Genomic DNA, 14,469 nt, shown 5'->3' with positions numbered 1-14,469 from the left:
TAATTTATTTGCCAGCGATTCTTAAATGATGGCCTATAATTTCTTTGCAGGTATAATTTATAGCTGACATTTCCCTGTTTTCAGTGATCAATACGAAAAACTAAAATACTCCTTAGTATTACTCCAGTAATTTACTCCAGGCTTTTCCTTTGCAATAGGAGGAATGCTGACAAAAATGAAAAATGAGAGAATATAGTGTAGATGCTACTGGGAAAGAAGGCACTCTTCCATGCAATACCTTTGTTGGAATAATGGCCTCTAGTATAGAAGTTTTTTGACCTTGCGTTGGGTTTGGCAGAGGCAGGTTCAGGCAGTGCAGCAACCAGACAGACCGGATACTGTGGACCAAGAGGAAATGTCTTCAAAAGGTAGAGTATGTACCTTAGATGGAAGTCTGTTCCTACAGTAAGGACAAGGAAGTCCTTATTTCTGCTTCTCTTTAAAAAAACAAAATCCAAAAAACAACTCTTGCCTCATCCCTTCCCATCTCCATTTTCTCATAGAAATGAGGAAAGAAAGAAAAAAAACCCACAAATCTTTAAAAAGCGTAGACTTAAAAGTCTACCCGCAGAGTGGTAGATTAGTTAACATCTCTCCTTCAGAACAATCTTCTTGGGAATCACTCTTCTATCAGTCACAGGGCAGAGCAGTGATTATAAAATCTGATTCCATCTTTTAAGATCTACAGATCTTTTGTTGAGTGTGAGAAGGAAAATGGTAACTTGTAATAATGTAGATTTTTTCCCCACTGCCATGCATTTCCATACCAAATGACTGGTAGGACTGGTAGAATTATTTTACTTGGCCAGAGGGGCCAGTGATATCTAGAAGTTAGTTGCCTGTCTTGGTAAGTGAGGTTGTGTGAAAGCAGTCACAATATGCAGAATATGTAAGAAGATAAGGTTAAGAGAATTTGGTTATGGAAGCAGAGATACAGAAACCAAATTATTTGCTTCCAAATATAACTGGCCTTTGTGAGAGGTGCTCTAATCTTAATGGCCTTTTTCTAAAGGAAAGGGTCTGTGCTTATTTGTTGGCTTAAGTATTAAAACGTTATGCAAGTAGCTTTTATGCTCCTCTCGGTTCCTTTAAAAAAACAGAGCAATACTATGTGACTAAGTCACTATAGTTTAACAGACGTATCTTCTATTTAATGTTATCAGTTAGGGTATGTTTAGTTTTTGAGATTTGGGCTGAGCTTGTGTTAAGCTAGAAATTGAAATTTGATTGAAATGTATAAGCTATCATTTTAGTATTTTGCTAAAATACTTGAAAGTTACGGATACACATGGAAAAATAATCAGCATGTTTTGTATTTAACCCAGATTTATTGAAAAAAAAGGAATATTAATTGAAGTTAATAAACTGTGAGGCTTCTTATTTGATCATGCACAATGTTACTGTTGGAAAAGGGAAGATTCCCAAAGATGCAGGCAGAGACTAAATGAGAATTTCAGCACTCCTGATGAAGTTCCAATTCCTTCATGTTTTTTAAGTATCTTCTAGTGAGACTTTCAAATGCAGATTTTAAGTTCTTAAAACTACCAAGTCTGAACCTCTTCTGCTTCTTTCTTGTGCACAGAAAAAAGGAGGAAAATTATCTTTACTACCTTCTCAGATTCAAGTTTTCTTTCAATTTTTATTCAGATGCTTTTCTGCAGTATAGGAAAATGTTTACAGGTTTTGGAGGTGTTGCAGGAAAGTAAGTGTTTACTTTTAATTGATCTAACACTTTTTCTCTTCATATGGTCTTATTTTCAATAACAGACACTTTTATTTATAGCCAGAAACAAACAGCCTCAGAGCTCAAACATTCGGGGTGGGATCCATTGTACCCAGCTTCAGTTATCAAGAAGTTAGGTGCATAGTCTTAGTCATTTAGGGTCTTTACACAGATAAATTGGATTGGGGAGGGAAGGGTCAGAGGGAGTTCTGCAGGCAATTCATTCCATGCTGAGATACTCATCCCACTATCTAAATCTCTTGGTCTTTGAAGGTGCCTATCTATTGATTAAAGGAGCCTGGATGACTAGCTGAGATTAGAGAGCAGACTTTTAGATGGCTACAGTTAAGATGGATCTCCTCTCAACTGGAAGAATAAAATCTCCAAAAAGTGAGAATGGGTAGGATCAGTGGAATTTTCTTTGCGCCTTACAAAGAAAAGGTAATGTATCCTTTCTAAACAAATGTGCAGATTATTACAGAATACAACTTGCCTTTCAAGAACAACATTTTGGATTTGTAAGCTGTTTCTGAAGTTGAGTCACAGAAGCACTCTGACTTGCCAGCCAGTTAATGTGCAGATGCAGTGCTACATAACAGATGATACAAAAAAAAAAAAAAAAATCACTAAGTGTATCAAGGAGAGTTTCACAGCAGGGAGCCTAAAAGCTTTAGTGAAATACTGCATAAAGTGTGTATATTTAAAGAAAATGTATTTTCATTTGGTATTGTGGCCTTAAGTAACTTCTCATTCCAGAACTAAGGTGATTTTCTAAGGCTGCAACAATATCTCAGACTAAACAATATTCATATGCTGCTGTGTTTGAATCCCCAGGTACAGCCTATGCATTTTAAACCCCACCAAACCTGTTCAGAGATAAACTATAAATAATCTAAATAAAACACTTTGATGTCTGTTTTGTATACAGTATTTGAGACACGTGAACAGAAGAAAGATACTTTTTCATCACTACCTTGTAATATTCTAAAGTAATATATGCTGGGCTAAATGACTAATGGTCTGAAGTTTCCATAGCACAATCCACTCAGTGCATCATTCTGAAAAGGAGTGTAATAATTAAAACAGGAGTGAAGGCATATGATCTGTATATAGCACAGCTGTGTGCATTTCCCTGGGATTTGAGTGTCTGATACATCATGTGTTTCAGCCTTGCATTTGGTGGATTAGTGCTGTAATTTCTTTAAACAATAAGAGAAATTGTATGCTTAATCCCATACACATGATGCAAAAGAGTGTACTTAGCGAAGTGGCCTCATTGGGAGTGTGTTACTCCCATAATATTCTTAAGATTAATAGCTATTTTAATGTTTTTATGTTGTAGCTACAGAAGATAGAGCTCTGCAAGAGATCACAGACCAGTCTTTTTACAGAGAGAAAATCTGGTACTGCTCACTGGTATTTTATAATTATGAAAACATTAACTATATTTGAAGGGGTAGAGAAATCAAAAACTTAAATGTCCTGGGAGAGGTTCTCTTTGCTTGTACCTTTAGGCTTATAACCATCTGGGCTCTCAAGTTGTTTTATTACAAAAATATTTTTTCTTAAATTTTCAATATGCCGATGATGAGTGGAAGTTGTGAACCTATGACAATGTTTACTGCAATTTTTAGTTGTATAAACAAAAGGATGTCAACAGCAAAAGGGGAGATGACTTGTAAAGGGTAGTGATGGAACCCTGCTGAAAATGATTCAGTGAAAGTCCTACAAATAGGACAGTAAAAAATGTATCCCCAGTATGTGGTGATCTATTTTATCTTGATTTATTGAAGAGGATATGATATGCAGCTAAACTTTAGAACATCTGAAAGGTTGGAAAGTAGTGTGTTCATCATGGAAAACACAACAAACCTCCTTGCTTGGTTATGATTAGATGCTGATTTAAAGATCAGTCCATTGCTTATATCTCAAATGTAAAACCAGTATTTCTGTTCTAAAAAGGGGCAGGCTCTATAGCACAAGGAAAGTAAATTGAATCTTTTTTTTCCAATTGCTGTGTGAAAGTTCAAGAGGTTTTTTTTTTTGCCTCAAGAGGTTTCTGTCCTTCTAGACAGACCTTAAATTAGGAGCATTAATTTAAAAAGAGTGATAGTTAGCATTAATAAGAATACATTATTTGAAAGCAAAGTAAAAATATTTTTGCAAGATTCCTTTTCTAGTTGCATTACTCTGAAAGAATTAACTAAATTAAAGTATGCTTAAAAATTTTTGTCTTGCTGTTTACTGCAAGAAGTGTCAGATCCTTTTTTAAAATTGGTATGTCTCCAATTCTTTCTTAGCTAACTGAAAGAAATGCATAATTACAATTTTTCTAATTATTTTAAAGGAGTGTTTTGAGGTCCTACTGGGACCAAAAGAATTTTCTTTTCAAGTTGTATGAGATGTATGTGGAATACAAGATAAAAAGTATGAGAACTGTAATGTCAAGTATAAGAGAATTTAAACAAGGCTCTTTTTCTGATACAAGTACACAAAATTAAAAGGTATATCTGAGGCATCAAGGGCAGAGTCAATAATAGTCTGCAAAAAAGTACAGCCTGAGACTGCTATATAAATCCTCAAGATAAACAATGGCATCATTGTTTAACCAAAAGCACTTGGAAATGCCTTTGGTTAGACGCCCTAAATACAGGTATCCTTTCCCTGTTTTTTTACTCTGGAATCGAATGCCTGCTCACATTCTAATCCACTTGATTAATGATTCCTCCTTTCTCCTCCCATAATATCCTGGTTCTGTTACTTTTGTTTGTTGCCATTTTGTTTGTTTATATAGCATTCTATATGAAATAACTCACAACAGTCTCTGCTTCATACCCAAAGATTGCTGCTTAATTGCAGCAATTCTTAATATTATCAAACACATGCTAAACACTACAGGCTATAACAAGAAATGAAGGCTGCAACTGATAGTGCAGGAAAAATCTGTGTAGGCAGTAGTCATCACAAATGGGATTCATTCAGTTTACTGCTGTTACTTGTACCACCCGCAGAACCCCTATTACCATTCCCTAACAAACACACTTCATTAGTTTTGAACCAATCTTTTGTCTGTTCCAGCAGGTAGCTGAAGTTCCTGTGATGATATGGATATAAAATAGTTAAAGGTCATGTAAGTTAAGAAAAGTTACTTTAGGTTTTTGAAGGTCCTAACAATTAAAAATGTATTTTCATTTGATGACGACCAATAATGTATTTTGAAGAACCACCAGCAGATTTATCTTTTTTTACTAAAAGTACTCTTCCTGCAAGTATTGAGCATCTGGATATTGTGGTACAACTGTTCTCCCTGTTCCCTTCTTGTTTGTTCATTTGTCACAATTAATTAAATGATACTATGAACTTGAGAAAGCTATGAGCTGTCACAGAGGAAGGAAGCAAGGTTATGCCTTTTTGCTAAAGCACAAGCTGACATTCCTGATTTGTATACAGGGTGGAGTTCTGCATTTTTATTCCTGTGAGTGCTGACAGTCATGACAGTTCTTATGGGAGAGACAGTACTTTGATCATGTGAGTAGCTGGGCACGAGGAAGAAACTCGCATTGAATTATTGTAAGGGATACAGTGACTTGGGAAATCTGGGTGAGTACATGGAAAGCTAGAAACTCTGATTCTGCTGCCCCTTTTCTGAAACAAAACAAAACCAAACCAACCAACCAACCAAACAAACAAAAAGAAAAGAAAAAAAAAGAAAAAAAAAAAAGAAAAAAGCGTGCTATTGTGCTGTAATACAATTCATAAAGCAGCTTTGCTGTACACAGGATCAGGCAATTGATCCACATTAAAGCAGAAAAAAACATGAGTGCTTCTTTTGTTATTTTAGAGGAGAAGGGAAAACCCTGAAATGATTCACAATAATTTGATTCACAAATAGTTGTATCAGCACAACTATGAAGAGCAAGGCACTGTGGTTTACAGGTGGAAACTCCACAAGTTGGTGTAGCTGCCAAAGTACTCGTAAACCACAACCAAAGAAATCATAGTACCCTCAGCAGAATTTAATTAAAAGTTCCAAGTAATCCATTCTTGTGGTGGTCAGTTCATTTTCAGTTTGGAGAGGGTAATGTTTCCAGGTAGTTGGCCTGCAGCAGTGGAGCAGACTACAGGAATTTGTTTAAGAGTTCTTCATAAATTACCAAATCAGTCACATGGCTTTACATTATTGAAGTAAAGAGAATATTAGCTGCTAAATATTAGTTGCTAAAGGTCATGGAATTATAGTATGAAGAACAAGTGCTATCTTGTCACTTCTTGTTCCTCCATTTACCAAATTGTTAACCAACATTTAATGCCTCAGGGAATCTCCATCTTAATATTCTTTCCTTCCTAGTAGCTTTACACATTTCCGTGAATGAAACAATAGAGATTTCACACATCGATTTCCTCAGTTAGTTTCATTCCAGCCATCTGGTGGTGATGTCATCTATAATCACCTGTGTCTAACAAGCACCTGATAGTTTTCCTTCCGGGGGTATTGAAAGTACAATGCACATACCAATACCAGCCTTGTATCAGGCTGTATTTGTACTACAGACAGTGATCTGTTATCATGATTCAGATAAACAGATTAGTTCAGCTGTTTTAGTTACTTCAGATCATTTCCTGCAACTTTACTCATCCTCCCAATTAACATGAATACACACTTGGCTTTTTTTCCAAGTTAGCCATTAAAGAGGTTAAGTAGGTTGGGCCCCATGACTAATGTTTCCTTGGCTGTGTTTTGCTGTTCCTCTGGAGTATTCCACAATACTTCATTAGCATGCAGGGGATACTCTCACATTCCTAATTGTAGATTTGCAGATGCTCTAGTAATCTCAGAGAGATTCACAGTGAGAAATCCTAGCCATAAGTTAGACCTGGTATGAAGAGGCTAGTACAGAAAAACTTGTACTGTAAAAGGACCAAGTCTTGCATTGGTGTTGTCATTTTTGATACAGATCCCTGCTTTCATGTTCTGTACTGATTTTGTAAAAAATAATACCAGTGCCGCAGCAAAACTTAATGAAGATGGCACTGCAGTAATTGGATAAGATTTTTCAACCCCTATAGGAGTTTGCTGTTCCACTAACAAGTAAGGTAGTAAACAGTTTGTGTCATTGCTGATGCCTTATCACAGGCAAAACATGAAAAATGCAATTGATGAATTTGTATTTTACTACACAAAGTTTAATCCTCTCATTTTAAAAAATGGCAGCAATATAAAGAGTGAGCAGCCAAATTGAAACAGCATGATCTGTTAATGAGCAGTAAGCATTTCCCTCACCAGTGTTTAATTGTGAATCATGATGAGTATTACCTCCACGGATAAAAGCCCTCATCTTAAACAGTCATTTGCATAGACAATGTGGGGTTTTTTTTCAGGAGCTGAGGCTTGTCTGTGTAGTTAAGTTAGCTTTAGAAATCACCCTGACTAAATGAGAAAAAAAGGCACATATGCTATAATCAGAGTATTCAGTTCAAGGGTACTCCTCTACAGTGCGTCTCTACCTGGGGCTACACTCCAGATGCTGGTGCTGCAAAGAAAACCAATTACTCCTTTCACACCTCACTGTACAGAAGGAATGGAACTCACAATGCCTTAGCTAACTTCCCTCTATTGTCTTCCTGGTATGCTTCAGCATAAAGGAGCAGAAAGTATATAAATGGTACTGCAGGTGTTACACATTCTGGGTGTGTTGATTTCTGCTTTTGACTCAAGCCACTGACTAAAAGTTAATTTCCTCCTTTGAATCCTACTCATCTAAACACAATTTAAATGTCTATTTAAACAGAAATACCAGTTTTACTTCCCTCATCTCTTGCAGAGATTTGTGTGTTAAGAATCACAAAGAAGGAATATTCTGCAACCTTCACAGAAAGTTTTGACAGAGATGCACTAATGGAAGAACCAGTTGCTGACAGCATTATTTCCATGGAATTTGTAGGATTCATAACCAGACATTGCTGCCTAAATGTACTTTCTTTCCCTAATAGAAAGTCAAGCAAGTCAGATATAAAGAAGCCTTCAGAGTTGAGCTAAGTTACATTTACCTTTAAGTGCAGTTAAGTGGTTCCAAGGGCAGATTAGCAGAAGCCCCTCTTGCTTTTCAGTTACCAACCAGGATATCAGACAGCACACTGATGTAGCTCAGTCTGGGTGTGCTAAGTTCTAGTTCAGGTGAGCTAATCCTGCAGTGATTAATGTTTTTTTTTCCCCTAGTTTATTTTCCTCAGCTCTGTAATTGAAAATTGCTAAAGCAGGTCATTAGAAGTATGTGTAGTATCTTAGGAACTATAACATAGTGATCATAGATTTGCATTACAAATAAACATATAGCACTTTACCTGGCATAAATTTTCAATATGAGCCACTCATTAACTCTACAACAACTCTGTAATCATCACTGGCCTAATATCTGTTCATTTGAAGCTCCATTTTCTTCTAGTTCTTATTCTCTGTTCCCGTCTTCTGAACGGGAAGCTTTTGGCTTTATGAAAAGAAAGTTTTTTACTTCTCATTTATTCTCCCATGATGAGGAGACACTGAGAAACCCATACAGAAATCAGAAGTCTCAGCTAAAGCATATCAAGGAAAGATGCAACAAGGGAAGCTGTGGAAGGCAGAAGACACATCAAGAATGCATGAAAAAGAGATGTCACCTATTCTTTTCAAATTGAGTAAAGCTTTATCTTCCTTTTTATAAAAAGCTTCCAGAGGAATATCACTGGTAATATGCTGCTCATGGTAGGTATAGCTATTAAACTTTAGCAGACATATAAATTTTGAAATTAAGGGCAACACAGTGTCTGGAACATTTCCCATCAGAAGGTAAGGTTATCAAGCAATACCAAACATCAATATACCAAGCAATAGCAAATTGACTACAATATTTTGTATTCAAATACAAAATATTTAAGTTATGGCCAGATACTGCAGCCTCGAAACCAAAATTTTAATCAAGCTGAAAGACATGTTTCAGTGAAGTAATTAAAAAGATGTACGTAAGCATTAAGTCATTAAAATTACCTAAGTCTCTTAATCTTCTCAAAAGCAGATTAGGCTAAATATAAACAAAACATCAAGTCCAATTTGGGTTTTATACACTATGTATCCTTGGTACAGGATTCAGTATGTACAGTTCTGAAAACTGATTTTCATAAGATAGAATAGGTTCCTGAAGTCTTAAAAATAGAACACTCCTCATGGAGCTACTTTAAAAGCTGTCTGCAAAAACCACTAATGATCCATCTCTGTAGTATTTTCTAAACTTTCAGTAAAAAGGAAATCTCTTTGAAGTCAGTTAAGTGTTTGTTTATGCTTGTATTAACTGTTGCCAGAGTGTGTGATTTCCTTCTTCCCTTCTTTTCTGGGATTTTCTTAAACACAGGTGGCAGATGAGGGTCCATGTCATGTGAACTTTCTCATACAACATGGACATGTTATTAGTTTGCAAAATCTGTGACTAAAGGAAGAATCTTTCCAAGTAATTCCTTAGCTCTACTGAATATGAAAGACAAAAAAGGTAGTTGCCAAGAATGCACTTTTTAAAAACCTCTGTGAATGCTTTACATAGTATTTTAATAACAATAGAGCTTCTGTTTTTAAACCTTGCAGAACTAAGAAGTCTTTAAAAAAATGAAAGGTATTAAGAACTTTCTGAACCCTAAGTTATTGCGCCACAAACTGTCAAAAAGATGAGAATTAAATTCTCATACTTGGTATACTATTAAATGACATTTTAAAATAAGTATATGAAGTTTCAAAGGTTCTAGCCAAAAAAGGTATCATTGGGGGGAAAAAAAAGAGGATTAATGCTATTGTAAGAAATGTTGGCCAGCTCTATTAAGAAGTTTAGTTACAGAAATTTAGTCTTTTTCAAAGTACTTGGAAGACCTGTAGAAAACAAAACAGTTATTCTAGAAATCAGGTTAACATTACACTCCAGCATTCTTTGTCCAACATGTTTAATTCCTCGTTGCTCAACAGACTTATTCTTTCTCTAATTACAGCAGATGGATCAGGTAAAGTTTTAGAGTTCCCTATGGTTGTCATTTGCTTCATTTACAAAGATGGCAAACCACGAACTCATACTCCAAGAAGAGAAGATGCCTTTAATGATGGCCACCACCAGAGGACTCTGAAACAAAGACACAATTTAGACTGTTCAAACAGTAGAGCTGATCAGTTCAGGCACCTAGTTCAGAACCTAGAACAGACAACTGCATCTACACCTGAGCACAAGAGTTGTCAGATTCAACTGCCCTGTCAAACACTACAAAATCCTCAAACTACATACATAAACTTGGCTGATATTAAAAATCCTCTCTCCAAAGTTTTAAAGCACTATTATTGGCAAACATGCATTCATCCTCAGTCTTGGTATGGTTCTTTCTATATTAGGGTTTGTTTATGCTATCATCTGTAGGTCTACTGGGCAGTATTTACACCAATTACACATTTTAAAGTGTAAATCATGTTTGCATATACAAATTCAAGTGGCAGCAAATGGGCTTCTAATTCTGGTGCAGAAAGCTAAGATATAGCAGCCCATGAAAAAATAAATTCCCATGTAATGTCAAAAGAAACTGTAAATATCTAACCACTACTTTATATAAGATATAAAAATACAAGATCAAAATACAAGTTTAAATTTCATTCTTGTCAGCTAAGGTAGCAGCTACTCTTGAGACTGTGCTGACTTAAGAAACTCCATTAAATTGTTGGGGTTTTTTTTATTATATAAAAGAATGACCACTATTTAAAACAATTCCTCCCTCTCAACAAAGGCATGCAACTTCCATGCTGCTCCTAAACCCTACACAAGGGACAATTTAAGACAGAGGTAGCATCTATGCAGATTCACAGATGTTTCTAGGTTATAAAATAATCAATACCACCAAAACTACATATTTTAAAGCAAAATTTAAACAAATCCCAAAGTTATGTAAAATATGGTGAGCTAATTTTCACTACACTCCCTTAAAAATGCAACAGGGTATTAGGTATTTTATACTTACTATCTGCCACTGCTTTTTTACCTGAAAAAAAGAAAATACAAGCTGAACAATGACAGTTTAAAAAGATACTTACTTTTTTTTTTTTTTTTCAGATAAACTTCAATTAGATTACACTACTTATGATTTGCTAATTTAGCTTGAAGAAGATTTAGAAAGTGTACAGCATGTACTGTGGTACATGTCAGTAAACATATTAATTTTGTAAAACTTGGTTTTTTTCATTAACCAAGAGACCATTAACCATTTAGAAATTGCAGTCATCAAGACACCTCCTGTAATTCAAAAGAAACATATACAGAATAGTACTATTTTATATAATATATGGTTTATATATATATATATATATACACACACACAACATATGGATGTAAATTGAAGCGATAAGAATGCAGGTTGCTTTAAAATCTTCCTTTGTAAGTTAAATAGCTTTACATTGCCCTTGTAATTGTTTTCCTAAAATACTCAATTCATAGTGATCAGACAAAAATAGATGGAAAAAATTCTTCATAAGGAAGAGAGTTGTAAGAGGTTGTGCAATCCCCACCCTTGGAAATACTAATTTGAATTATAATTATTAAGGCCAGGAGCAACTTTGATCTAACTACCTTAAGCAGTGGGTTGGACCAGGTGAGCTCAAGAGATCCCTTCCAATCTACATTATCCTACAACACACTCTTCTATAAATACATGTATTATTTGCAAAACTGTTCCTCAAGCTGTGGAAAGGCCTAAACATACTAAAAGCCATTTTAACTTTTAAATAATGTGTAGCATATGGTTGCCCTGTATCAAAGTTTTGGCCCTTAAAACCCTACATTGCCACATCTATTACCTAAATCATAAATGAAAATAGAAGTAGCGTGACATGAACACAAACTTGAAACAGTCTGTTTATTTTGAATTCTCTTTGAAAAAAAAGAATTTAAAGCAAGTTACACTACTTTTTTTCTCTCTGGCTTTTCAACTACTTGTATTTACTTATGTAATCAAGCTTGTAAGCATAGTGTGACAGTTTTGGACAGGCTGCAAGTTGGTTGGACAAAGCTGGAGAAATGTTGAGGTAACATCCCTCAGCTGTGTCCACAGTGAGGAGTTCCTTTGTCTCCCAAGTTTGTCTGCAATTCATAACATTTCTTTGTTCATGACATGTAGTAAAGGTTTGACTTGGAATTTTTTTGGCACCAGCTGAATTGAAGGAGTCTTAAGACTCCATGTACCCATGTACTTTGAGGCTCCTGCCCACTCAAATTTAATATTTTATGTGTTCTCTTTCTTCCTCCAAGGAAGCAATACAATATCCCCAAGTAACAGATGTTAATGTTCAGTGATATTCTTCACATTTTCAGATGTACCATCCAAAAATAAAATAAGTGCTTTAACTTTCACAAGTTCACATGGCAAAACTTTTTAAAGACCATATTTTTCTTCAGTTCTTGAGCAAAAACTCCAAAACATAAGGATTCTAAAAAAAAATTCTAGTTAAAATAGGTTCCAGTACATTTCCCTTTGGGACAGACCTACAGACAGCTCTGGCTGTAAGTTACAAGTTAGATGTGTATTTTTAAAACCAACTCTTTTATTACCTAATCTTTGTAATAGTGGCACAGCTGCACTGGTATCTGAGTTTGTTTCTTTGTGTAACTTTCTACACTGAGCACGTTAATACTTCTAAATTTCCATGGCAAACACTTAGCCTTAAGTAAGAATGTTAATTTCTTACTTGTTGGATATTTTCAATGACAGATTTCTAACTGTTAAGGGTATTCTCATCTATAAACCTTACATATAAAGTAACAGCTCATTAAGACTATAATGTATAACTTACCACCATATGAAATTTTGTAATAGGCATAAGCTGTTAATGCTACACCAACCCATATTTCTTGATACACAGTAGTGAAGTAAAACTTCATGGCTTTCAATGATTTTGGAAGCATTGTCTGCACCATCTGAAAATTACAAGAAGTTTTTTTCCACAGTGAGTTATGGAACTGTATTCTTACCTATGTTTAATATAGATATATATTTATCTATCTACATACTCCTGATACGTATCAGCAGCAGTTCACAAGTTAAAAAAGATCCCCAAGCATGTAAATGTATTTACTGTGAAGCAAAGCAATGAAAACACAGAGTTAAGGTCAAAATTTATAGGTTAAGGCAATAAAAAAATTAATAAATTATAACTGATGAAATGGTTCAAAGACAACTCAATAAAGCATTTACAGAGTAGCAAAAGCTAAACTCCTTTCTCCCTATCAATCACAGCTTTTAAAAATAAAATTTTAAGATTCTCTAAGGAAACCTTGTTCCAGATAAGCTAGGGAGGTTTCTTCCTTGCACTACCTCGTTTCCCTCCCCACAGCTAAAATGTGTCACTCAGCATGTTAATTTCTATTCAAAACAGAATAAATGTTGCTGATCTACTGAATTCATGACTTACTGTGAATATTTTACTTTCAAAATATGCCTCAAGAGCAAGAAGCCTATTCATGTTTATATTTTTTCTTTTCTATACAGCCTTGTTGGACAAAAAGAAAACTTTTAAGAGCTTTTAAAATAAAGCTTACCCTAAGTCCCATTCAACATATTAATATACATTTGCACCACACTCCACTGAAATACTGTATGTTCTACTGTCTCACATACATCACTTAACACCAGTAAAGTCATTTATTACAACCCACTGAAGGCAGCTATATGGACATATGGAGAGTTTTTGGTAAATCAGACACCCAGGAAAGAAAAGCAGATTTAACCTTATCTGCCATAATTAAATGTACATCACCCTTTGTCAAGCATCTAAGAGAAAAGCATGCACGGGTAGCCAGTGTCAAAAGAACAGGAAAAATCTAGGTGCTTCTTAAAGAATGAAAGCATCTTCATGGTAATTAATGCATAGCCAAACACTTATCTTTACTTGTTTACGGCCAGACCTTTCAATCAAATTCATTATTGGGGCCAGATTTCCCAAAACACTGCTGTGCTTTCACCAATACACGAACACTGCACCTCCCCCAAAGTTTCCAGTATTTGCCGTTTCAGATGAACAGCAATTCTGCTACAGCAAAATATCAAAACATACTAACACAGACTTATCAAGGAAGAAGGAGATTTTCCCACCACCATAAACCCCCGAGAATAAGCAATTCTATTTCCAGTTAACACACTGCTAAAACCCGGCAGACACAGATCCCCAAGGCCTCCATGGGCGCGACGTTGTTCAGGCCTTTTTTTTAATTTTTTTTTTTTTTTTCCACTTTAGCCGGAACACCTCGCTGACCTCCCCGCCACGACCCCACCGCAGCCCAGGTAACCCGCCCGACCGGGGCCTGGCCCACGCAGCTCCTTCCCCACGCAGCGGGAAGCGGTGCGTAACGGCAGAGCTCAAGCGCCGCTTCTTTTCCCAGGCCGTGCCACAACCGCCTCCCCGAGACACCGTTGAAGGCGGGCCCGCAGGCCCGGCTTGGGCCGCAACGCACCGTGACACCGGGAGATCGCGGTCCAGCAGCGAAGGTCACCGAACGGGGAAGGGCTCCGCTACCGCCGCGGGGGATGCTGGGAATGGCGCAAGAAGACCTCGCACCGCGAGAGGCGCCACCGCCGCGCAGCGCCCCCTACAGCTGCGGAGGAGCTTGGACCGGCCGGCTCCCCGCCGCGCTGCTGCTCCCCGTGCCCCGCAGCTCAGACCCGGGGTCACGGCCCCGCGCCCCCTCAGCCGCTCCAGGGCC

The 14,469-nt window shown here is 36.5% G+C and overlaps 1 protein-coding gene across 1 annotated transcript; it reads right to left on the bottom strand.

Annotated features, from left to right (window-relative positions):
* Positions 1–9,668: 9,668 nt before the first annotated feature.
* On the bottom strand, positions 9,669–14,363 carry ATP5MJ (ATP synthase membrane subunit j). Its single transcript, XM_071745449.1, has 4 exons — positions 14,221–14,363; positions 12,564–12,687; positions 10,739–10,759; positions 9,669–9,858 (listed from the first exon to the last, which is right to left on the bottom strand). Exons 2-4 carry the CDS (start codon positions 12,685–12,687, stop codon positions 9,833–9,835), a joined length of 171 nt encoding a protein of 56 aa, XP_071601550.1. The 5' UTR covers positions 14,221–14,363; the 3' UTR covers positions 9,669–9,832.
* Between the last annotated feature and the right edge of the window lie 106 nt (positions 14,364–14,469).

The sequence above is a fragment of the Heliangelus exortis genome, chromosome 5 (assembly GCF_036169615.1).
Source record: "Heliangelus exortis chromosome 5, bHelExo1.hap1, whole genome shotgun sequence".
NCBI classification, from domain to species: Eukaryota; Metazoa; Chordata; class Aves; order Apodiformes; family Trochilidae; genus Heliangelus; species Heliangelus exortis.
Note: the sequence above shows the minus strand (reverse complement) of the source record. Positions and strands in the feature narration are given on the sequence as shown.